Source organism: Zingiber officinale, chromosome 2B (assembly GCF_018446385.1).
Source record: "Zingiber officinale cultivar Zhangliang chromosome 2B, Zo_v1.1, whole genome shotgun sequence".
NCBI classification, from domain to species: Eukaryota; Viridiplantae; Streptophyta; class Magnoliopsida; order Zingiberales; family Zingiberaceae; genus Zingiber; species Zingiber officinale.
The window spans coordinates 101,288,611-101,312,093 of record NC_055989.1 but is presented as its reverse complement, the minus strand read 5'-3'; the positions used below and the strand labels follow the sequence as shown (position 1 = coordinate 101,312,093).

At 38.4% G+C, this 23,483-nt stretch overlaps 1 protein-coding gene across 1 annotated transcript; it reads left to right on the top strand.

Annotated features, from left to right (window-relative positions):
• The first annotated feature begins 3,540 nt into the window (after positions 1-3,540).
• Positions 3,541-23,313, top strand: LOC122048495 (60S acidic ribosomal protein P0-like). Its single transcript, XM_042610058.1, has 5 exons — positions 3,541-3,798; positions 3,892-3,960; positions 14,283-14,399; positions 22,917-22,947; positions 23,144-23,313. Exons 1-5 carry the CDS (start codon positions 3,541-3,543, stop codon positions 23,311-23,313), a joined length of 645 nt encoding a protein of 214 aa, XP_042465992.1.
• Positions 23,314-23,483: the final 170 nt, after the last annotated feature.

Genomic DNA, 23,483 nt, shown 5'->3' with positions numbered 1-23,483 from the left:
CCTCCTCTCGGTCCCTATCGTAGCCTCTTGTATATAGAGATTTATACCCACCACATACCCACCTTCTTACCCAACCAATAAGGGCCGGCCAAGCTAAGCTTGAAGGCCGGCCAAGCCGATAGGTGGCCGACCAATAGCTTGGAGCCCAAGTTTAGGTGGTCGGCCACATCATATTAAAAAGGATTTTTTATTAAAATTATTTCTTATGTGGATATCATAGTTTTAAAAGAGAGTTTAAAAATTAAATCTTTCCTTTTAAAGCTTTCTACAAAAGATTAAGAAAAGATTTGAAATCTTTCCTTATTTGTAGATTGAAAGGAGATTTTATTTTTAAGAAAAACTTTCCTTTTTAACCATGATAATAATTTAAAAGAGAAGTTTAAAATTAAATATTCTCTTTTATTAGTTTCTACAAAAGATTAAGAAAAGATTTGATATCTTTCCTTAATTGTAGATTGAAAAGAGATTTTAATTTTTAGAGATAACTTTCCTTTTGGAAATTATCCACATGTTTAGAAGAAGAATTTTAATTTATAAAATTTCCTTTTTATTAACCAATCATGAAGGGATAAAAATTATTGGAGAAATTTTTATAAATTTCTAGAAACAAATTAGAAAGTTTTAATTCTTGTGTGAATTAAATTTTCCTTGTTTTGGGGAATTAGAAGTGGCCGGCCATTATTATTAAAAGAAGAAAATTATTTTTTAATTAAAATAATTTTTCTTTTTTATGACAAAAGAATTAAGGAATTTTTTATTAAAATTTCCTTATTTGTCAAGACCAAGGATTATAAAAGAGGGGGTAGATGTGCCTTCACGGGTGATCAACTCTATTATTCTTCTTCTCTCTTTTCCTCCTTGGTGGCCATCCCTAGCTTCTTCCTCTTCTCTTCTTCTTATGGCCGGCGGCAACCTCTCTTGGAGCTCTTGATGGTGGCCGGTTCTAGCTAGGAGAAGAAGGAGAGAAAGGTGGTTTTGTTTCTTGCATCCCTTGGAGCTTGGTGGTGGTGGCCGGACCTCTACTTCTCTTGGAGAATTGTGGTGGCCGAAACTTGCAAGGAAGAAGAAGGTGCTTGGTGGTTCTCATCTCGGAAGATCGTTGCCCACACAACGTCCGAGGTTAGAAGAGGAATACGGTAGAAGATCAAGAGGTCTTTTTAGAAGGTATAACTAGTAATTTTTCCTTTCCGCATCATGCTAGTTATTTATGGAAATAATACTAGATACAAGAGGCTTACGATTCTAGTATTTCGATTATGTTTTTCGAAGTTGTGTTCTTTTATTTTTCTTTTCCTTGTGATTTGATTGTTCTTTTTGGTTGACCTAAAGTTATTTTAGGAAATTAAATATTAGCTTTCCATAAAAGGTTTTGTCTAGTCGGTGGTGGTTGTTCCCATATCCAAGAAGGCCATGTGCCTCGCCACGTCAGTACTGGGAACCAATTATGGAAATTAATATTTAATGGAATTAATAACTTAGGTGATTTGGATCAAATGTGTTAAGTTCCGCAGGAGATCCAAGTCTAAACCTTAAAGAACAAATAGATTAAGTTTTGGATCAAACGTGTTAAGTTCCGCAGGCGATCCAAAATTTAATTTAAAAGAACGCATGGTAGCTAGGAAAAGGTTCAGACCTTTGTACAAAATTTTTGTACAGTGGAACCTCTAGGTTTTCCGAGTAGCAACCAACAAACTTATGTATGAGCAGTGCATAATTTAACCAAAAACCAAACACACAAAGGCAGAAACCTGGCTCTGATACCACTTGTTGTGTGCTACTTGGAATACCGTTTTGTTTCCCTTGTACAAAAAAAATTTGTACAAGCACAGAACTTTTCCTAGCAACCCATGTGCTCTTCAGAAGTTAAACTTGGATTGGAAACGAAACTTAACATTTTTACTCCAAGTTCGTTCTTCAAAGTTAAACCTGGATTGGAAACGAAACTTAACATTTTTACTCCAAGTTCAACCCTTGTGTCCTTCTGAAGTTAAACCATATTACAGAAGTTAATTAAATATTTATTTCAAGGATCAGCTTCCAGGTCGTAGGCAAGGCACTAGGCCTTCTTGGTTATGGGATCATCCACTACTTCCTAGACAAAACTTTTCAAAGAAATTGAATATTTAAACTTCTCACAGTAACCTTAGGTTTACCTACAGAGACCTCAATCAAAGAACAAGATCGAAACACAAATCGAAGCACAAAAACGAAAACACGAAATCGCTAGCCTCTTGTGTTGGTATTTCAGAATCCATACAAAGAAAACAAAACTAGTTGTGCTGCGGAATAAATAACTAGTTGTACCTTTCTTTGTAGACAAAGACCTCTTGATCTTCTGTCGTATTCCTCTCTTCTTCTTGGACGTCATGTGGGCGATGATCTGCCAAGACAAAAAAAACACCCGAACCCTTTTTGTTTCCAAGCCGCCTACCACCAAAAGACGCAAAGAAAAGAACGCCTCCTTCTTCTTCTTCTCCTCCAAACCGCCGACCACCAAGGTGCTTCGTCTCTTCGTTTTCTTTTCCTTCAAGCTCCAGCCACCAAGAGAAGATGGGGTGCCGGCCCTAGAGGGAAGAAAAGGGAAGAAGAAACACTACAATAAAAACCCTCATAGACATCAGTGGAACAACAACGGTTTTAAGCAAAAACCGATGTCTTTGAGTATTTTACACCGGTTTTTCCAAAAACCGGTGTCTATGAGCGCAGATTTTTGCTCATAGACATCGGTTTTTTTAGCCGATGTCTATGATCGCCTTTTTTCATTAATAGACATCGATTTTAACCGCGGTTTTTAAAATCGGTGTCTATGAACCAAAATTTTGGCGGACTTTCGTAGCGCCCTTTCTTTTGGGCTTCTCCTCACCCACAATAAATCGAAACCCTAATCCTCTGCATCCTCCTTTTAGGAGATACCATTTGAAAGACGAGCAATGGATCTCTTGACGGCGATGTGGACGGCGGCCGTCGTCGGCGCTATCGCGGTCTACTGGTTCGTGTGGGTGATGGGCTCGGCGGAAGTGAAAGGCAAGCGGGCAGTGAACCTTAAGATGAGATTGATCATGCAGGATAAGGTGCAGGACAAGTACAAGCAGTACTTGTCCTTCTTTCTCCGCTCCAAGGAGGGCATTGCCGCCGCGCTCGACGACGATAATGTCCCTGCCTTCGTCGACACCTTCTACAACCTCGTCACAGACATCTACGAGTGGGGATGGGGGCAGTCCTTCCACTTCTCGCACTCACTTCCCGGCCGCTCCCACCGGGAAGCCACACGCATCCACGAGGAGCTCGCCGCTGATCTGAGAGATGGGGATCTCCTCTCTCAGATCCCCATTCGAGGTCGCTCGCTCCTCCTTCCCTTCACTATAACCGGCAAAAGGATGGCCGCCCCATTTCTCTTGCTGCTAATCGCGTCCTGCTAATCTCTCTTGCTGCTAATCGCGCTCCGGGGTGAATCGTAGCGCAAAGGGCGGCTCGGACTCTTTGTCCCTCCATCTCTGTCCTTTCTCCGTCTCCCATTGCGTCGCCCGGAGCTAGATCGAGATGGTGGTGAAGCTCTCGAAAGCGGAGAAGAAGGTCCGCTACGACAAGAAGCTGTGCTTGCTTCTGGACGAGTACGGGAAGGTCCTAATCGCCGCCGCCGACAATGTTGGGTCCAACCAGCTCCAAAGCATCCGCAGGGGCCTCCGTGGCGACTCCGTCATCCTCATGGGCAAGAACACCCTCATCCGCCGCTGTATCCGCTTCCACACCGAGAAGACCGGCAACAAGGACTTCCTCAACCTCCTCCCCCTTCTCGTCGTACGCACTCTTCGCCATTTCCCATTTCCTCATCTTTAGTTCCTCCATGAATCGATCATTTAGCTATTTAGTAATTATCCTTGACTGATTCAGGGGAATGTGGGATTGATATTCACAAAGGGCGATCTTAAGGAAGTTAGCGAGGAGGTTGCCAAGTACAAGGTGTTGAATATAATAAATGTGATTTTTTGATGTTGGTTATCACGATTATCATAGTTTTCTGTCGAGTGATCAATATTTTTGGTGTTTTCCATTTGCAAGTTCGTAGACAACTTTTTTGCTAGATTGTATAAACCTTTTCCACTCCATAGTATCTTTAGTTCAGTACCCCATGCGTACATTTGAATTCCTTCACCAAAGGGGCCAGATATGAAACACTGAATCTATGATGCTTGATCATCTATCTGTTAATGTGTTTTTAATGCTATTTTATGTTGGATATTACAATGATCAGAGTTTTGGGTCAAGTGATCAATATTTGTTGGTTGAGGTTTTCCATTTTGCAAGTTCTTAGATAACTTGTTTGCTATATTGTATAAACCTTTTCCACTCTGTATTACTTCCTGCACCAAAGAGACCAGATATGAAACATTGAAACTAAATCAGCGATTAAAGGTGATTAATCATCTCTAGTTTAAGCCATTTTGTTCTCCAAAGAAAGTATCTTTCTTCTAGTGCTCTGTCAAGCAAATGAAACATTTAATAAGAGTGTTGATGCAGGCATTGATAATGAGAAGGCAGTCAAGCTTTATGAAGTTCCACTCGTGAAATTCTTGGAGCAGAAATAGCTTTGTCATTTGGGTGGTAAGTTCCTTAACTCAAAAATAGCTTATTCTGAATCGGACATGCTAAGATCAATGATATGACTACCGTGTCTTTATACTGTTTAATTGCTTTTATACTACATGCATTATTGATTATGGCAGAGCCAAGTATAGTAAAGATATCCTAAGTTACTTGGAGGATCTGTGGCTGAACGATGAATGCCAATATAATGGTTCTATGCTGGATGTCTTTCTTGTTACTGATCAATGATCCCTCTCTTCCTTAGCTTTGTCTTAACTAATGTTAATGCCTATTTACACTTACGTGTGGTTGAACATTTGCAGGCTGCATCTTGTTTTTTCTTCTCCAAGGCATCTAATGATTTCTGGAGTATGCATTATTATTATGGAAATCTTATATCTAATGGATTTTTCCCTTTTGGGTTTTGTGATTTGTTCTTCAATTTTGGGATTCGGTATGCTTCCTCTTCTCTCTTGTTATAATATATTCCATTTTGACATTGCATGTAGTGTCATGAGTTGCTGCTTCTGTAGTGATTAGAAACTGGACAAGGTCTTGATGATCCATGGTCCAATAGGTTGGTGGGTTATATACAAGGCTATCCTTGTATTGTTTACAGTATTCATATGGATTTTCTCTTTTGTGCTTTAAGTTGGTTCGCAGAGAATGCACACTTGTTTCGGGTTGTATTTATAATGATCTGACTTGTGTAATGTGAATCATATATGTTCAAAGATATACATGATCAAGAACAATGAATCAACACCATAGTCATAGGCACAATATAACATTTGTATTTTCCAAGGTACTTAGGCAATGAATTTAGCTGTGTATTTTGATAAATATTTTTCTTTGTTAAATTATTTAGCACCCAGAGCAACATAGTTGTTTCTTATATCATTTGTGTATAGTCATCATGAAAAATGAAAATCTGATATTTGTTCAGGATCAAGAATAGTACAATTTAATTTAACACATTTCATGTCTGATATTTGATGGTATTTGGACATACAAAGGAAAGAGGGCAACCAACTTATAGCCATAGCTTTGAGGGTCATGAATTACTAATGATGTGTTTATCCTCGTGTTTGCATATCCTTTACTCAACATTCACATGTTCCATTGTACCTAGACCATTCTGGGATATTTCACTAGGATGTCCTGATTAATATGGTTGGTGTGTATAATTTTGCTTTGATCTGGTTACACTCCTTGAGAAACTTAAGAGGATGTGTTCTTTCTCTTCTTATAACCAGCACTTGATGGCACTTGTTGGTGCAACATCCCTCAGGTCAAGGTTGACCTGGTTGACCAAGCTGAGTCTTGGTTTGGGTTTAGATGTTTGACAATAAGATATTGATTGAAGAAGAGTCAAGTAGGTCAAGTATGACCGGATACTTGACTGGGAAGTCCTAACTGGGATGTTAGGCAGGAGGAAAATCCTGGTGAGTGAAGTCAGGTGAAAGACCTAGTGAGTGAAGCTAGGCAATTGGGAAGTCCTAGTGAGTGAAGCTAGGCAGGAGAAAAATCCTGGTGAGTGAAGCCAGGTGAAAGACCTAGTGAGTGAATCTAGGCAATTGGGAAAGTCCTGGTGAGTGAAGCCAGGCAAGAGAAATCCAGATGGGTCAAGGTTGACCAGACATCTGGTGAGAGTCCAAGTAGGTCAAAGGGATTGACCGGATACTTGGCACGAGGAAGAAAAGTCCAAGTAGGTCTTAGGGAGTGACCGGATACTTGGCAAGAAGAGAAAAGTCCAAGTGGGTCAAAGGGATTGACCAGACACTTGGTGAGAGAGTCCTAGCTGGCCAAGGGTGACCGGATGCTAGGTCTTATGTACCAACAAGTCATGGTTGACTAGATGTTGGTTTAGGGGGCTTTGGGCTTGGTTTTGGGCAAAAACCAAGGTTTGGATTGATCCGTGGATTGATCCAGCAGGTTTGGATTGATCCGTGGATTGATCCAGCAGGTTTGGATTGATCCGTGGATTGATCCAGCAGGTTTGGATCGATCCGTGGATCGATCCAGAAGATCTGGATCGATCCACCGATCGATCCGGTGAGTCCCCACGAACAGAACCTCTCCGGATCGATCCGTGGATCGATCCAGAGGTCCAAATCGATTGGGACGCTGCTGCTTCGCGCGATAAGTGCTGGATCGATCCGTGGATCGATCCAGAAGTTTTTCCAGAGCACAGAGGCGCTCTGGATCGATCCGTGGATCGATCCAAAGCCTCCCCAATCGATTGGGAGCAATCCAATCGATTGGGATTCGACCGTTGGCGTCGTTTATAGCTGTTGGCGTGCGATTTCTTCAGTAGAACTTCACCGATTCATTCCAGATTCAACACAGCTCCTCCCCAGCACTCTCTAAGCTCCTCACCGCCAGTTCTTGAAGGTTCTTGGAGGTTCATCCAAGTCAAGAGGCGAGTTGCAACGAGAAGAAGAAGAAGCTAGGGTTTTCACTCATTGTAAGCTTTGCGCTTGTATTTTGTTTCCCTTTCCTTTCTTCTTGTACTGAGAGTCTTGTAGGGCTTCTCCGCCCTCGGTAGTTACCGAAAAGGAGTGTTTTCATAGTGGAGGGTGCGTGCGTGGTGTGGATCCTTGGATTAGTCATCTCCGTTGGAGGTGGATACCAAGTAAACTCCTAGTGTTAGCGTGTTTGTGTTTGTTTATATATTTTCCGCTGCGCATTCTTGAAGAAACAAGCAACACCGAGCAACGAGCACGCGACGAGCTATTCACCCCCCCTCTAGCTACTTTTGGTCCTAACAAGTGGTATCAGAGCGAGGCCGCTCTTCACCGGAATCATCGCCGGAAGGGTCAAGCATATCAAGAAAAGCTAGAGGGTGAAGAAGTTGGAGCAAATTCTTCAAGTTCAAGACTTTATCAAGCTCAACTTCAAGATGCAATTCCAAGATGGGCTTGGATTTGACACAAGGGTGGCTCCACCATACACTTCTACGAGTTTCGATTCTTGGAAATCAATAATCGAAAATTTTCTAATGATGGAGATAGAGCAATGGTTTGCTCTAATGGAAGGATTTGAAGCTCCAACAAACTCCAAGGGCAAGCTTCTCAAGAAAAGCAAATGGAGCTCGGAGCAAGTCCAAAGGTGCGATGCAAATGACAAAGTGACCAAGCTTTTGGTCAATTTATTGCCAAGCACCATCCTTTGCAAAATTGGAGAATTTGAAGATGCAAAGGAATTATGGAGCAAATTGGCCAAGCTTCATGAAGAGATCCCCTCCACTGTACAAGAGCAAGAAGTATCCAGAGAGGGTGACTCTTTGGAGCAAGACCAAGAGGAGGACTCCGAGGTTGAGAGATGCTCAACCTCCAAAGAAGAGGAAATCCAAGAAGCTTCATCCTCAAAGGAATGCAACGAAGGGAACAAGGAGGGAGCATACTCCTTGTTTCATATTCAAGATGATGAAGCCTCCACCTCTAGGATTGAGGGGGAACAATCCTTGGTGACGCCGGATCAAGAAGAAGGAGAAGTTTCTACATCCGGGTCAAGAGACGAAGAGGAGGAAGAAGATTCTACCTCCACAAGTCAAGAAAAATCAAATGGAGGAGAATCAAGGTCCGATCAAGAGGAAGCTTCTACCTCCGGATCCAAAGGAAAAGATGCCACCCCTACAAGCAAAGGTATAAATATTTCAATTAATAATAAAAATCATATTATATGCTTTGAGTGTAGGGAACATGGGCACTACAAGAGCAAGTGCCCTAAATTGGCCAAGAAGAAGGGCCAAGTGGCACAAAAAGGCAAGGTGAAGCCCAAGGAGATCATCCCCAACACAAAGAAGAGCAAGGAGCATATTATATGCTTCTCTTGCAATCAAAAGGGGCATTACCGAAGTCAATGCCCCAAGGGGAAGAAGGTGGTCAAGGCTCAAGGAGGCACTAGTCAAGGGGAAGCCTCCAAGGTAAAGAAGAAGGTATCTTTTATTGAGCCTACCCCTTTACATTATGGTAAAAAGCATGATAGTTCTAATTTTTATCATTTTAATGCGATTTACCATAAAAATAGGAAGCATGAGGGCTTTAAGGAAAAGCATGTGACCCTACATGCCAAAACTACTCAACCTAAGGTTAGGAAGGTAGATGGACACTTGGGCAAGAACACTAAGGATAATAGATACAAGCCCAAAAACAAAAATGCTCATGGGTGTAATGAAAAATCAAAATCTAAGGATTTAATGATAGAAAATCAAGTCTTGAGATCAAGACTTGATAAAATGGAAAAGACCCTAAAAAGGATGGAAAATATCTTATTAGGCCAAAATGAGCATAGCCTAGGTCTAGGAGCACAAAGGTCATCCAATGGTCATAGAGGTTTGGGATACAAACCCAAAGCTAAAAAGGATGTGCCTAGTTATCATAGGGTTCCATATAGCTATGGAACAAACCCTAAGTCTAGAGGTCAAGTCCAAGATACAAGGGAAGATATCCCTAGAAGTATCTTTGCAACCAAAGTGACTAAGACGTCTAAGAAGTCTAAGAAAGTCACTAACAAGGTCACAAGAGAGGCTATCCCTAGAGTTGACCTAGAAAATGTGACCAAGGCTTCTAAGAAGCTCAACAAGGTCACTAGGAAGGTATCTAGGGAAGTTATCCCTAGTGAGTACCTAGAGCATCCAAGGAGCACCAATAGGTGTTGGGTTCCTAGGAGCATCTTCTCTACCCCATAGATGGGTTAGAGAGTGTCAACTCCGATTAGAAGGGTAGTTAACCCAACTTTGAGGAAATTGACACTCAAGGAGCATTTTCAAGGTTTTTGTTAACCTTTGAAAATGAAATGGAATTATTATTTACTCCTTGAAAGAGTAAAATGTGCCTAATGGTGGAAAATTGATTTTATCTTAAAAGGCATAAATTGGGAAAACCTAGAGAAATACCAAGTTGGGATTTTGGTATTCTCTTATAAATTTTAAGGCACTCCGGGCCTTGATTTATGTGATTACTCTTGAGGAAAAATGGAATATGCCAACATTTGAGGATAAGCTTAATTTCAATTGGCATAAATTAATCAAGAGAATTAGAAATGCCCATTTAGGTTTTGGCACTCTCTTGAAGCACTTTGGGCAATCTAGGGTTTAAGTTTTAGGATTAGCTAAGATTAACGATACTTAGATAGGTAATCTAGGTATATTTTATTTATGCTAAATCTTGCCATGATTGTTTGCTCATAATATGCCATGACATCATATTTTATCTTATTTGTATTTTGCATTCATGACTTATCATGAAAAATACAAAAATACCATGTCATGCCATACATACATCATGTAGTTATAGGAATCTTTCTTTTGAAAGCTATTTTATTTTGATGTATGCCATAACATTATCATGCATTATGTTTATTTCCTTAAAAATTAAGGACATATGGCATTAGTTAAATAAGTGGCATTTGTTTACAACAAGTGGAATAAACAAGTGACATTTGTTTAACAAGTAAATCAACAAGTAACATCCTTTGTGGATGTCTACCTCTCAAAATGCCTAGATAGATATGCATGATCCCTAGAATAGGGCAAAATCAAAATCTTACATCTCACAAAGACCTATAAGATGACTTGTATGTGTTTCAGTGCACATTAGATACAAGTGAGATGTTAGGATGATGAACAAAACTCAAGATGTTGATTTAGTGCATTCTTTTGAGTTGTAAGTTCATCAAAACACATAGTTATGTGTTTTCCCATCATTGGGAAAGCTAATGTACAAGTCATGTGCATTATGCCCAAGGAACATGATGGGATATTGGTTTTGAAAATGTTTTTAAAATGTTTTTGGAAAACTTTGGTGAAGGCTATCTTTTGATAGTAATCACCATTGAATAGTTAGACACAAACTTGAAGAAAACGCTAAAGTTTTTGCAAGTTTTCAAGTTTGTGTCAATCTTTGAAAATATAAAGTATTTTCATAGAAAGCTATTTTTCCATGATTAAGTATGCCCTAAATAATGTCTACACGAAATTTCATGATTTTTGGATTTTTGTAGAATTCTCTAGGGGTTTCTGAAGTTGACTGAAATGGAATTTCAGCAACTATCAGAGCTCCGATCGATCCATGGATCGATTGAATTTCCTGAATCGATCCGTGGATTGATTCAGAAGGAAACTCTTGCGAACAGAAGCTCGCTGGATCGATCAGCCGATCGATCCATACATCCTGAATCGATCAGTGGATCGATTCAAATAGGTTGAATCGATTGGAACCCAACTCCAATCGATCCAGGATGCTGATTTTGGCTGGGAAGGCCTGATTTCAGCAGTCTAAACCTATTTTAGTCTAGGTAACCATTCCAAACCTCTAAAAATACATTTGTATACATAAAACGGGTGTTTTCATATGAAAACAAGGATGGATTGGTTAAGGAAGGCTAAGTTGAAGTTTAGGTTGAGGTTTGTTTCAAATTTTGAATATTTGAACCTCAAAACTTCTAAATTTGGGTTTCCTAAAGGTTTAGGGATTCCAAGTCATTGTTGGTGCAATGACAGAAGTTACCACCATGTCTTTAGGGGGAGGGACTCTTTAAAGACATGAAAAATTATCTTTTCATGAACCTTGGAAGGTGGTTAACCTTCTTTTAAGGAAAATGCTCATGTATGAGCTTTTGGAACTTGAAATGGGGAGTGGATATCCTCATTAGTCCAAGTGGGAACTCACGTGGTTAGAAAATGCTCAGGGTTGAGTATTTGTCTACAATGAGGGAGAAGTTAAGGATAAATGAAGGGTATGGGACCTTCTTTATCGTGTTGATCACAACGAGTGATGTTGTGAACAACGATGAGCAACTCTTCAGGGGGAGAGTCTTTCAACAATGGATTTGTTGAAGTATACCCGAAATTGAGGCATGGGTTGATGTGTGCCTAAAGATGGGTTGAGTGTGCCCTACAGGGGAGTTTGATGTGTGCCAATAGGGGGAGAATGAAAAGACTAGTGAAAGGGAGTCAGTTAGACTTTCATTATCTAAGAGGGAGTTTGCCCTCTTAGGGGGAGAATGAAGAGCTTAACTTATGCTTTCATTACCTAGTGGCATGAAGAATGAGGCTATGGGATTAGCCTAACTTACATGTGGTATTGTAAGTGTTATTGTGGTATTGTCAAACATCAAAAAGGGGGAGATTGTTGGTGCAACATCCCTCAGGTCAAGGTTGACCTGGTTGACCAAGCTGAGTCTTGGTTTGGGTTTAGATGTTTGACAATAAGATATTGATTGAAGAAGAGTCAAGTAGGTCAAGTATGACCGGATACTTGACTGGGAAGTCCTAACTGGGATGTTAGGCAGGAGGAAAATCCTGGTGAGTGAAGTCAGGTGAAAGACCTAGTGAGTGAAGCTAGGCAATTGGGAAGTCCTAGTGAGTGAAGCTAGGCAGGAGGAAAATCCTGGTGAGTGAAGCCAGGTGAAAGACCTAGTGAGTGAAGCTAGGCAATTGGAAAAGTCCTGGTGAGTGAAGCCAGGCAAGAGAAATCCAGATGGGTCAAGGTTGACCAGACATCTGGTGAGAGTCCAAGTAGGTCAAAGGGATTGACCGGATACTTGGCACGAGGAAGAAAAGTCCAAGTAGGTCTTAGGGAGTGACCGGATACTTGGCAAGAAGAGAAAAGTCCAAGTGGGTCAAAGGGATTGACCAGACACTTGGTGAGAGAGTCCTAGCTGGCCAAGGGTGACCGGATGCTAGGTCTTATGTACCAACAAGTCATGGTTGACTAGATGTTGGTTTAGGGGGCTTTGGGCTTGGTTTTGGGCAAAAACCAAGGTTTGGATTGATCCGTGGATTGATTCAGCAGGTTTGGATTGATCCGTGGATTGATCCAGCATGTTTGGATTGATCCGTGGATTGATCCAGCAGGTTTGGATTGATCCGTGGATTGATCCAGCAGGTTTGGATCGATCAGTGGATCGATCCAGAAGATCTGGATCGATCCACCGATCGATCGGGAGTCCTCACGGATCGATCCTCGGATCGATCCGTGGATCGATCGAGGTCCCAATCGATCGAGATCGATTGGGACGCAGCGAAACTCTTTGGATCGATCCGTGGATCGATCCGAAGTTTTTCCAGCAGAGGCTCGGATCGATCCGTGGATCGATCCAGCCTCCCAATCGATTGGGAGCAATCCAATCGATTGGGATTCGACCGTTAGCGTCGTTTATAGTTGGCGTGCGATTTCTTCGCAGAACTTCACCGATTCATTCCAGATTCAACACGCTCCCCCAGGACTCTCTAAGCTCCTCACCGGTTCTTGAAGGTTCTTGGAGGTTCATCCAAGTCAAGAGGCGAGTTGCAACGAGAAGAAGAAGAAGCTAGGGTTTTTACTGCATTTCTTGTAAGCTTTTGCTTATTCTTTACTACCCTTTCTTCTTCTTGTACTGAGAGTCTTGTAGGGCTTCTCCGCCCTCGGTAGTTACCGAAAAGGAGTGTTTTCATAGTGGAGGGTGCGTGCGTGGTGTGGATCCTTGGATTAGTCATCTCCGTTGGAGGTGGATACCAAGTAAACTCCTAGTGTTAGCGTGTTTGTGTTTGTTTATATATTTTCCGCTGCGCATTCTTGAAGAAACAAGCAACACCGAGCAACGAGCACGCGACGAGCTATTCACCCCCCTCTAGCTACTTTTGGTCCTAACAATAGGCACAATATAACATTTGTATTTTCCAAGGTACTTAGGCAATGAATTTAGCTGTGTATTTTGATAAATATTTTTCTTTGTTAAATTATTTAGCACCCAGAGCAACATAGTTGTTTCTTATATCATTTGTGTATAGTCATCATGAAAAATGAAAATCTGATATTTGTTCAGGATCAAGAATAGTACAATTTAATTTAACACATTTCATGTCTGATATTTGATGGTATTTGGACATACAAAGGAAAGAGGGCAACCAACTTATAGCCATAGCTTTGAGGGTCATGAATTACTAATGATGTGTTTATCCTCGTGTTTGCATATCCTTTACTCAACATTCACATGTTCCATTGTACCTAGACCATTCTGGGATATTTCACTAGGATGTCCTGATTAATATGGTTGGTGTGTATAATTTTGCTTTGATCTGGTTACACTCCTTGAGAAACTTAAGAGGATGTGTTCTTTCTCTTCTTATAACCAGCACTTGATGGCACTTGATGTCAACTGGTGGTAACAAGCACCTTACACTTCTTATTTGGCAGCAAAAGGTGAAACCGTCACCTTGGCAACCCCAACAGGGTAACCCTCCACTATTTGGAAAAGAGGTAAATCACGGCACATGCAAGGAGGGGTTGAGGTAATCAGTGGGGCATTTCACACCCATTAGGAATTGACCTCAAGCCTGTTGGCAACAACACCCTTGCATGAACCAATTGCGTCAACCCGTGGGGGCACCTTACTCTTCTTCTTGATTAGAGAGTAAGTTGCAAGGACTGGAACGAGATTAAAGAAAACATTATGAATGTAACAATGATTTAATTGATTTGAATTTACTAGTGATATAACCTTTTACGTAGCTCAATGAAAGATCAGCTAAGCTAACCCCAATAATTAGGACAAATAAGGCTTGATGATGATGATAACATTGAAGGTTACTTATCATTCTGGTGTCATGCTGGCATGCTCAGTACACATAGTTGACATGTATGAAGTTAGACAGTCAATCCTGCTCTGTCTCTCTTGTTTCTTTGATCATGATCATGTTAAATTATGATTAGGTATTTTTGAAGCAACTTCACTTGGGAGATTTAGAAGAGGTCCTCAAGATTCTCAGCCAGGATCAGAGGGAGAACTTCAAGAAAATATTCAGATGTCTCCACTTCCAAGCTGATGATGTATGTTAATCCTTATTTAATCTGTTATGGGCATTCGTTTTTTTTAAAAAAAAACATCTATATAGTTAACTCATTCATGTTTTGCCTTGTAAATGATAAGTCTATTTGTTGCAGGATATTTAACATCCTTTATCGTATATCACATATTAATGACAAGACAAGCAATTTCTCAATTTCTGGGTAAAAAATTGCTATCGCTATCCTTAAATAGCAATGTTAAAAACAAATTGGAAAAATGAGTGCTCCTCCACCATTAATGATTTTTCTTGTGTGGTGGAATTTTTTTCAGTAGGAGGATGTAGACACACTTGTGCTTGGGCCTTACACTTTCTCAATGTAATATGCCCAACTGAATAGCTAATCTGTCTTGTTTGCTAGTTAAGTGAGAAGTTCTTTTCCTGATTTCTTTCTTCCCATTTGGAGAAATATCAGAATAGTTCTAGGATGAATTGATATTATGTCTAAGAATACAAGGTACTGTTTGATGTGCCCTTAGACACCAATTTGGATAGCTATTGGGATAATCGTTGAAAAACCACAATGATGAATGTTGTGTGTTTTGATCAAAATGGATGTCTCAAAGAAATAAGGTAAATAAGAATGATTTGTCTTAAACATTCAAATTAATGGCATCATCTATTATGGTCTTGCTATGATGTATATGGTTGCCTAACGTTGAAAAACCATTTCCTTGTTTCATTAATCTGGCGTTATGGTTAAGAAGTATTTCTTTTCAGTTTAATCTTGTACATTACATCTTAACTGCATTATTCCCTGAAACTCCTGTTTTTACTTACTAGAGGATTGAATGGACCCAAAAGGAAGCTCTAACTTGCTGTTTTGGGTGCTGAACTAAGGAGGCAGCTGCCTTCTTGCCGCATTCCTTGCTGCTGTGGTTGGTAGCAGAAATCACAGAAAATAGGGGGCTTAGTGCAGGATATTCAGGATACCAAGATGGCATCAGAGGTAGTACAATAAATAGTATATCTCTTCATCAGAGGTAGCTTTGTTCTTCTATGCTTCCTTCACTGGATTTGTTGTGTAGTCATATTTCTTTGTTCAACCATTATCATGCCTAGTAAGTTGTTGTATGATGCTGTCGGTTCTTATCAATCTGTACACTTGAATTAGAAGGAGCAAATTATCTATGTTATATTCTAAGCAGCATATACTAAGTGTCATATATGAAAGTTTTAGATTCTATGTTATATTCGTTATCTTCCACAGCAGCCTTTAAAAACTCAGTATTCTATTTTATTTGATACATGTACACATTTGTTTTAGTTATTTGACATATGGTGGATTTATGTGTTTTTACAGTTTACAAATCTCAAGTACTCCAGAGTTGAAATTGATGAAGTGCGGTTCGAGTGGGCTGAATGCATGCTAGATTACATTTGAAGTGTGGTTATACCTTGATGTGTTAAAAGAATGTTCTACCTTGATTTTGATATCTATTAGCTAGCTTTTGATGTAAAAAGAATGTTTGGGTATTTTATGGATATTGTTGTAAGAAGATTATTTATATAATTTGTGAATATTTGTGTATTTTATGAATATTATTGAATGAAGAATATTTGTATAATTTGTGAATATTTGTGTATTTTTTTTTGTTATTGTCAGTTTTTCATTGTTTCGGAAATCAAATTTGTGCTGTTAAAAAATATACATATTACATCGATTTTCCACCGCTGCAAAACCGGTGTTATTAACTAATATTTCATTGGTCATTTACTGCTGCCAAAATTGGTGTTATTAACATACAATATTACATCGGTTTTACACCGTTGATGAAACAGTGTCGTTAAGTGATACTACACCGGTTAATAACCGATTCGAAGATCGGTGTCGTTAAGTGATACTACATCGGTTTTAACCCGATGTCTAAAATGGCAAACTTTTAACATCGGCTTCATAGACATCGGTCGAAAATGAAATAGACACCGGTGGAAAACCGATGTCTATGAAGGTTTTTATTGTAGTGAAACGAAGTGGGGCACCAACCCTAGAGGAAAGAAAAGAAAGAATGGGGCGTCAGCCTTAAGGGAAAGGAGAGGGTTTTTAGTTGTGGAGAGAAACTTATCAATTCTTAATTAAATTGTTGATTGTTGTGGCACAACCTCCTCTCCTTTTATAACCCTTTGCCCCAGATAAAAAAAGGAGAAAAAGTAATAGATTTTTGTTTAGAAAAAATCTCTAGAAAAAAATTAACATAATTCTTTTTAGAAAAATTTCTTAAGAAAGAATTAGTATAATTCTTTTTAGAAAATTTCTAGGAAAGAATTAACATAATTCTTTTTAGAAAAATTTCTTAAGAAAGAATTAACATAATTATTTTTAGAAAATTTCTAAAAAAGAATCAACGTAATTCTTTTTAGAAAAATCTCTAATTCTGTTGAGAAAAAATCTCTCATTTTTTTTCTTTTCTTTTCCTTTTGGTTTGGCCGACCCCTTGCTTGGGCACCAAGCAAGGCTTGGTCGACCCCTTTCTTGGGTGGGAAGCAAGGCTTGGACGACCCCTTGCTTGGGCACCAAGCAAGGATGTGACCGACCCCTTTTGGGTAGGAAGCAAAACAAAAACGGGTGAATGAGAGGCTTTATAGAGGCTACAACAGGGACCGAGAGGAGGAATTGATTTTGGCCTCCTAATGGACTTGAGCTTCCTGTGTTCGACCCGAACACCCAACTCAAGTTCATCAATAATAACTCATACTACTAAAGAGTTATTATTGAACTACTGCACCAATCCCATATTCAATATGAGCTCCTTCTTATCATGAGTGCATTAGTTTCCCTGTATTTAAGATATTGTATGTCCGTTAATTAAATGAGTTACTGACAACTCACTTAATTAACATCTAGCTCCAAGAGTAGTATCACTCAACCTTATTATCATGTCGGACTAAGTCCACCTGCAGGGTTTACATGATAATCCTTATGAGCTCCTAGATCACTAGGACACAGTTTTCTTTTATAATCAACAACACATCATATAAATAATATTATTTCTCAACTTATTAGGCCTATTGATTTAACTAAATAAATCTCACCCTTTGATAAATTAAAGAAATAAATACTAAGTATATGTGTTTGTTATTATATCGGGATTAAGAGTACGCACATCTATAGTAACAGAAGTTTTTGTTCTTTTATGCAGTCAGTATAAAAAGAAACAACCTCAAATGGTTCTACTCAATACACACAGTGTACTAGTGTAATTTTATAGTCAAGATGAACTAATACCAAATCACACTACAATCATTCCAATGGTTTGTCTCAATCCATCTTGGTTGTGAGCTACTATTTATAATTTATAAGGAACTGATAACATTATCTTTTGTGTGACACCACACACTATGTTATCTATAATATAAATTAAATAGACAAATGCATTTAACTAAATGCAGACATTTGACCAATGTGATTCTCATTTTAAAATAAATGTTCATACAAAAAGTTAGACTTTTAGTATACATCCTAACAGATTCAAGCTCTACGTCTTCTTCCATTGAAAGACCATCTCTATTAGTAAACTCATCTGCTTCTCGATTTGTATTATCCATTCTTCTTCTATTATATATATCTTTCTTTCCTTGAATTTACGAATTTTCTAAAATAATCCTAGCAGGTATCTCAGTTTAGCCATGGAACATCATGTTGTTTGTGGCTATATTAAGATTCTCACAGAACAACGGAACCAGGTGAGGAAGGAGTTGGAAGCTGCCCTTTTCCGAGAGAAAAAGAATCAAACTGAACTTGTACAGCTACAATGACAACTGTCCTAAGTTAATGGAGCATTAGAGGCACGGAGGCGCCTCTAATGACATTGAAGTCACCTCCAACCAATTAGAGCCATTGGATGAGCGTTAAAATGTAGATAAAACTTTATCCACGTTGGAGGCACCCTGGATGGCTTTGGAGGCATTTCCAAGTAACGATAACTTTTTTCTAGAGACTATAAAAAGCCCTCTAAAGCTAGGAATTTAATAACTTTTGTAATTAATTCCTAGTTATTTTTTGAGATTTTCAAAGAGTGTAAGAGGCTTCTTTGCCTTCAATGAATAAATTTTTATTGAGCTTTTCATTACCTTGGATTAACAACCAACTAGGTTGATAATCAAATAAAACTCTGGCCATCTTACTTATTTGTAAGTTGTTTCTTTTATGTTAATTACTTGCTTTAATTAATTCTTTATCCTTGCTAAGTTCAAAAGTAAGAAATTTTGGCTAACTTCTTTTCAGGACTATTCTCCTCCCTCTAACCGGCCAGCTAAATCCTACACAGAGCACACTTGTTCTGATGTCCTTTTGGTCGGTAGGTGATGCAGGCCGAAGGGGTGGTGGACAAACAGCGTCTTGGGTGGCGACAGTGGCAAGATGAGAGGAAGAGAGAAGGAGGAGGGAGAGAAACCTAATGATTAGTATTTCTCCAAATTAATTAATTTTTCTCTCATGTATATCAATATATAGATCTCCTAATGGGTTAAAGGAGCAAGTCCAATACTTGTTACCACAAAACCAAAGTCCAAAGCAATAGACTTAAGTTTGGTTCAAGATCAAACCAAGTTGGTTCAAAACCAAATATCTTTTAATTAAAATCAAACTAATTTGGTTTATAATTAAAGTAAAGAGGATCAAACTTGTCTTCAAAAGACATAGTCCATCTATGCTTTCATTTCGATAAAATATCTTCCATATTTACCCTTCTTCTAGTCCAACCAAACTTAATTTTTCTCAATGTGAGAATCCAATTCACAAACTCATTTTAAGTCCTTCAGATAAACTCATAGTGCGTGTGACCCAATAAGTTCCAAGTTATGTTGGTCATTCATAATTAACTATTAATTATGGATCGATCATGAATGACACCTAGTAGTACATCATGACCCCTAATTGCCTAAAAAAAATCAAACGGTTGATTCTAGAATTCACTTCTAAACCTTTCAGCAACTATAGTGAGTCGTGTCTTATTCCTTTCACTCGTCTTATATCCATTTGGTTCATAATATGGTCTATGTGTCTTCCCCACTAGGCTGACTACATTATACCTAGCCCAAGTAGTATTTTCTCATCCCGTATATTTAAATTACGCATACATGTATCCAAGAGTACAATACTCTTAACAAGCAATGCTTTGACCAAAGACTTGAGTAACAATCCTGACAAGTGGTTATAGGGTATATGTCTCCTCGTAAGGAGCGATGAATCCTTTGTTGGCTATCCAAACATCTTTGAGTACTTTGACTTATACCCAATCATCTCGGAGCAACACCTCCAAGGAGATGCTTGCTTAGGATGTCAAAGTATAAGTCTCCATAACTAAGGTGACTTGAATACCTCAAGTTGAAGGAAACTTGCATTTAAGCTATAATAAGAGCTTCATTGACATATCTATATAAGTAAAGAACCATATGAAATGTTACAACAGGTTACTCCAATTAACTAGTTACCATAACTAGCATCTACGTTTAACTCTCGACGTCCAAATGTCTCTAGTCAGTAAGGAATAACTACTTGGTTAGACTAAGGAGTATAACTCATGTTAGTCTCACAGAATTAATGACATCTGAATACATCAATTTGTTGACAAGGGAGGATTTCAATACATTCATTATTACACATATAGAGATATTCACTAGTTGTGATCTAATCATAAATCCTCTCATACTATGAATCGTAAGATCCAATCATGCACATACATTAAATATGTGTACTCAAATAGTAAATCTTTATTTATTTAATAAATAGTACAAATATAAGGCGATTGCCTTAGGACACTTCTTAGATATAACACCTTACTACTATGGCATTCTTAGTATGCAACCTTTGGTGATAAGGGTTCTCAAAGGTACACTCAAATCCATGATCTGAGATCTCACGATCTTCAAGATTTTACGTCTCTAGATGCTAGGTTAAATCTATAACTTGCCTCTGTACATCCTCAATATTGTCTTGGGTGCTACGATCACGGTATGAGGCTTCCTCAATCGGAACCTAATTTGCACAACCACAATGACCTTCCATTAGATATGATGCTCGACTTCCTCAATCGAAATATGCCAGCTCTAATACCAACTTATGCCAGTAGGATAGTGATTATCCAATGGACTGACGATAAGTAGGTTTAAGGAAAAGGCAAGAAGAGATAACCGTTGTCCTCTAAACTTTCCCTCCAAAAAGGAAATATTATTTAATAACTAAGGCTTAATTCCTCAGATAAATAGAAGCTTATATAGATTCCAAATTAAGATACAAAGAAATAAAAATATCTTAACTTCTAAACCCCAATTTTTAACTTGTAAAGAAAGAAAAGAAAACCTAATAGAAAGTATTACAATACTAAAAATTCTAAAGGGACATAAAATATAAAAAAATATACCAAATATTAAAAAATAAAATATATTAAAAATGCCTTAATTATTAAAAAAATAAAAATATTAATAATTTTTTTGCTGCTTTTTTATCAAAAGGAGCGGTCACATTTTTTTTTATTTATCAAAAAGAGTAATCTAATTTCAAAACTATCAAAAACAGTACTAAAAATAATGTTATTCCCTTCCTACCCTTCCTGCCAACCTCCTAAATCCCCTCTTTCCAGATGCTGTTTTTCAATGCATCCCTTGGTGGGCCTGATATGAGAAAATATCAAGCCCGCGCTGGGCCTGATGTGAGAAATATCAGGCTCATACTGGACCATATCAAGCCCACACTGGGCCATATGTGAGAAATATCAGACTTACTCTGAGCCCGATATGGAAAATATCAAGCCCAGTGTGGGCCTGATATGGAAGGCCTGATATGGAAAATATCAGATTCACACTAGATCTGATATTGGATCATATCAGACCCAGAGTAAGTCTGATATGAAAAAATATTAGGTCTACCGTGAGCTTAATATGAGATCATATCAGGTCCAACGGTGAACCTGATATGAGATCATATCAAACCTAACGGTGGGCTTGATACCATTAGACCTAATATGAAAAAATATCAGATCCTTTTTAATTTTGAAAAAAGAGGATGCATTGGAAAACAATGAGAGAGATGAAGGATTTAAGAGGTTGATGAAAAGGATAGAAAGGGAATAATATTATTTTTAATATTCTATTTTAATAGTTTTAAAATTAAAATACTCCTTTCGATGAATAAGAAGACGTGACCGATTTTTTTTAACATTTTTTTTAAAAAAATCTTCTATAGGATCGACGGCGCCTAAATTAAACTCCTCTAATTATTATATTTGTGAGACTCGTTGGTACGCTTGCTCTATTCATAGCACTTGGTGACATTTATATTTTTAAAATTTAAACTTTTATAATGAATAACGACAAATGCACTCCTTTATGTCAATAGATCAAAATCTCGAATTCCAACTTCTTATTGGAAGAATCTATCTCATTCTCAGCGAGAATCCACTCACTAATAAACTCTTAGTCAACGGATTCTTACTCCATTGGTCATAGTCAATAGAAAATTTAATACACCACATGGAAAGCTTTTATATGGATTCATCTTTTGTGTACACTACATTAAGCTATAATATTTTTTCCTTTTATTTAATTATTTTTAAAGAAAGTGAGCTAGTTGATCCGGCTGTTAGAGCCGAGGAGGGGTAATATTGCCACGTCCAATACCTTTCAGCTGCATTATTTCTTCACACACACACACAAATGAAGAAGAAGCTAAATGGCTAGGTTAGCAAAAAAATATACAGAAGCATTACATACGGACAAGAACTTAACAATTAAAAGCACTTTGGATTTGTACTTTATTCCATGTCATTGAAAGTTGCAAGTTGCAACATTTCTTGTGATATTTTAACCAATAAAGTGGAGTCACTTTTGCCTTCGGTCTTAAACAAATTAATGAAATTTCCTAAATGTAAAGTAGAAAGTGGAACTGGCATGTGTTTCATGGTAGGCCTATACGCTATTCCTCTTTTTCTCTTTATCATTGTCGCGACTCTATCGTAAGGTGAAGGCTGTCCTCAAAGCCACAAGACAATTTGATAGTCTAATTTTAATCATATAACACATTGATGTGGTAATTATATGTATTATATTTAAGGTAGTTAGGATAGTTTGGGAGTTTGAAGAGGCAATTAAGATATTTAAGTTGACCCTTGAAGTAATTATAGATACATATATATATTATATATGAAAGATATATAGTTAGAATATATATAGTTTGGGAGTTCAAGTGGTAATTAACTACAATATTTAAGTTGTTGCCTATATAAAAGGTAGTTGTTTAGTTTGTTAATTTTAGAGACAATTAAGATGCATGCCTAAGTTGATTCTTTAGTTAAGTTGCACCAGTAGTTTAGATTCTTAATGCCATCTGCATCCTCCCAACTTGAGCTAGCGTGGGTCTGCACTATATATGCATCTTCCTCCGATTACAGGCATGCATGAAACCATGAATCATATTGCTGCCTGACTAAGCATTACATTCACGAAGCTAATTATTTACTTAAAGAATTCAGAATAGATACATCTAATTCTCAACTTTTTGCAGGTATTTAAAGAACGTGAAGTGAATGCTGGAGGTACGTAGTTAATTGCGTGTCTTTGTGCTAGCTAGCTAGCTTCAGCAGGAGTACTCGAGCTGGCCGGAGATCACAGGAAGGCAGGCATATTAATGATACATTGATCTCATGGCGAAGTTATGCTCAATGTACTGCTGCTTTTTTTCTTGTTTCTTGGTGCTCATGCTATTACTCGTTGGGAGTACTACTACTTCAGAGTCGTCGCCGTCTCGCCGGATGCTCTATGATCGACCATTCTCACCGTCGATCCGCAGTCTCGAAGGTGTGAACGTCGACGCTGGAAAGACGAAAGCCGGGAAGACGGCTAGCTTGGTGTACGGGCCAGAGAGGCTGAGCCCAGGCGGACCCGACCCCATGCATCACTGAATTTAACTCCTCAATCGTTCCTTCTTAATTTCTGTCAGAGCTTGGAGATTCCGTTCCCAGTTTTATTTCCAAATATGTCTATCAGGAGGAGGTTTAATTTCCTCTAATATGTATCGCACGTCCGTTGTTGTTAAGTGAAGGGACTTGAGGACATTTGGGATTCAGCATAA

Bases quoted from the DNA above. Each gene is read 5' to 3' on its own strand.
- LOC122048495 (XM_042610058.1), top strand. From the start codon at position 3,541: ATGGTGGTGAAGCTCTCGAAAGCGGAGAAGAAGGTCCGCTACGACAAG. The intron at 3,799-3,891 runs GTACGCACTCTT...TGACTGATTCAG, and splicing joins ACCTCCTCCCCCTTCTCGTC to GGGAATGTGGGATTGATATT. The intron at 14,400-22,916 runs GTATGTTAATCC...AACTTTTTGCAG, and splicing joins TCCACTTCCAAGCTGATGAT to GTATTTAAAGAACGTGAAGT.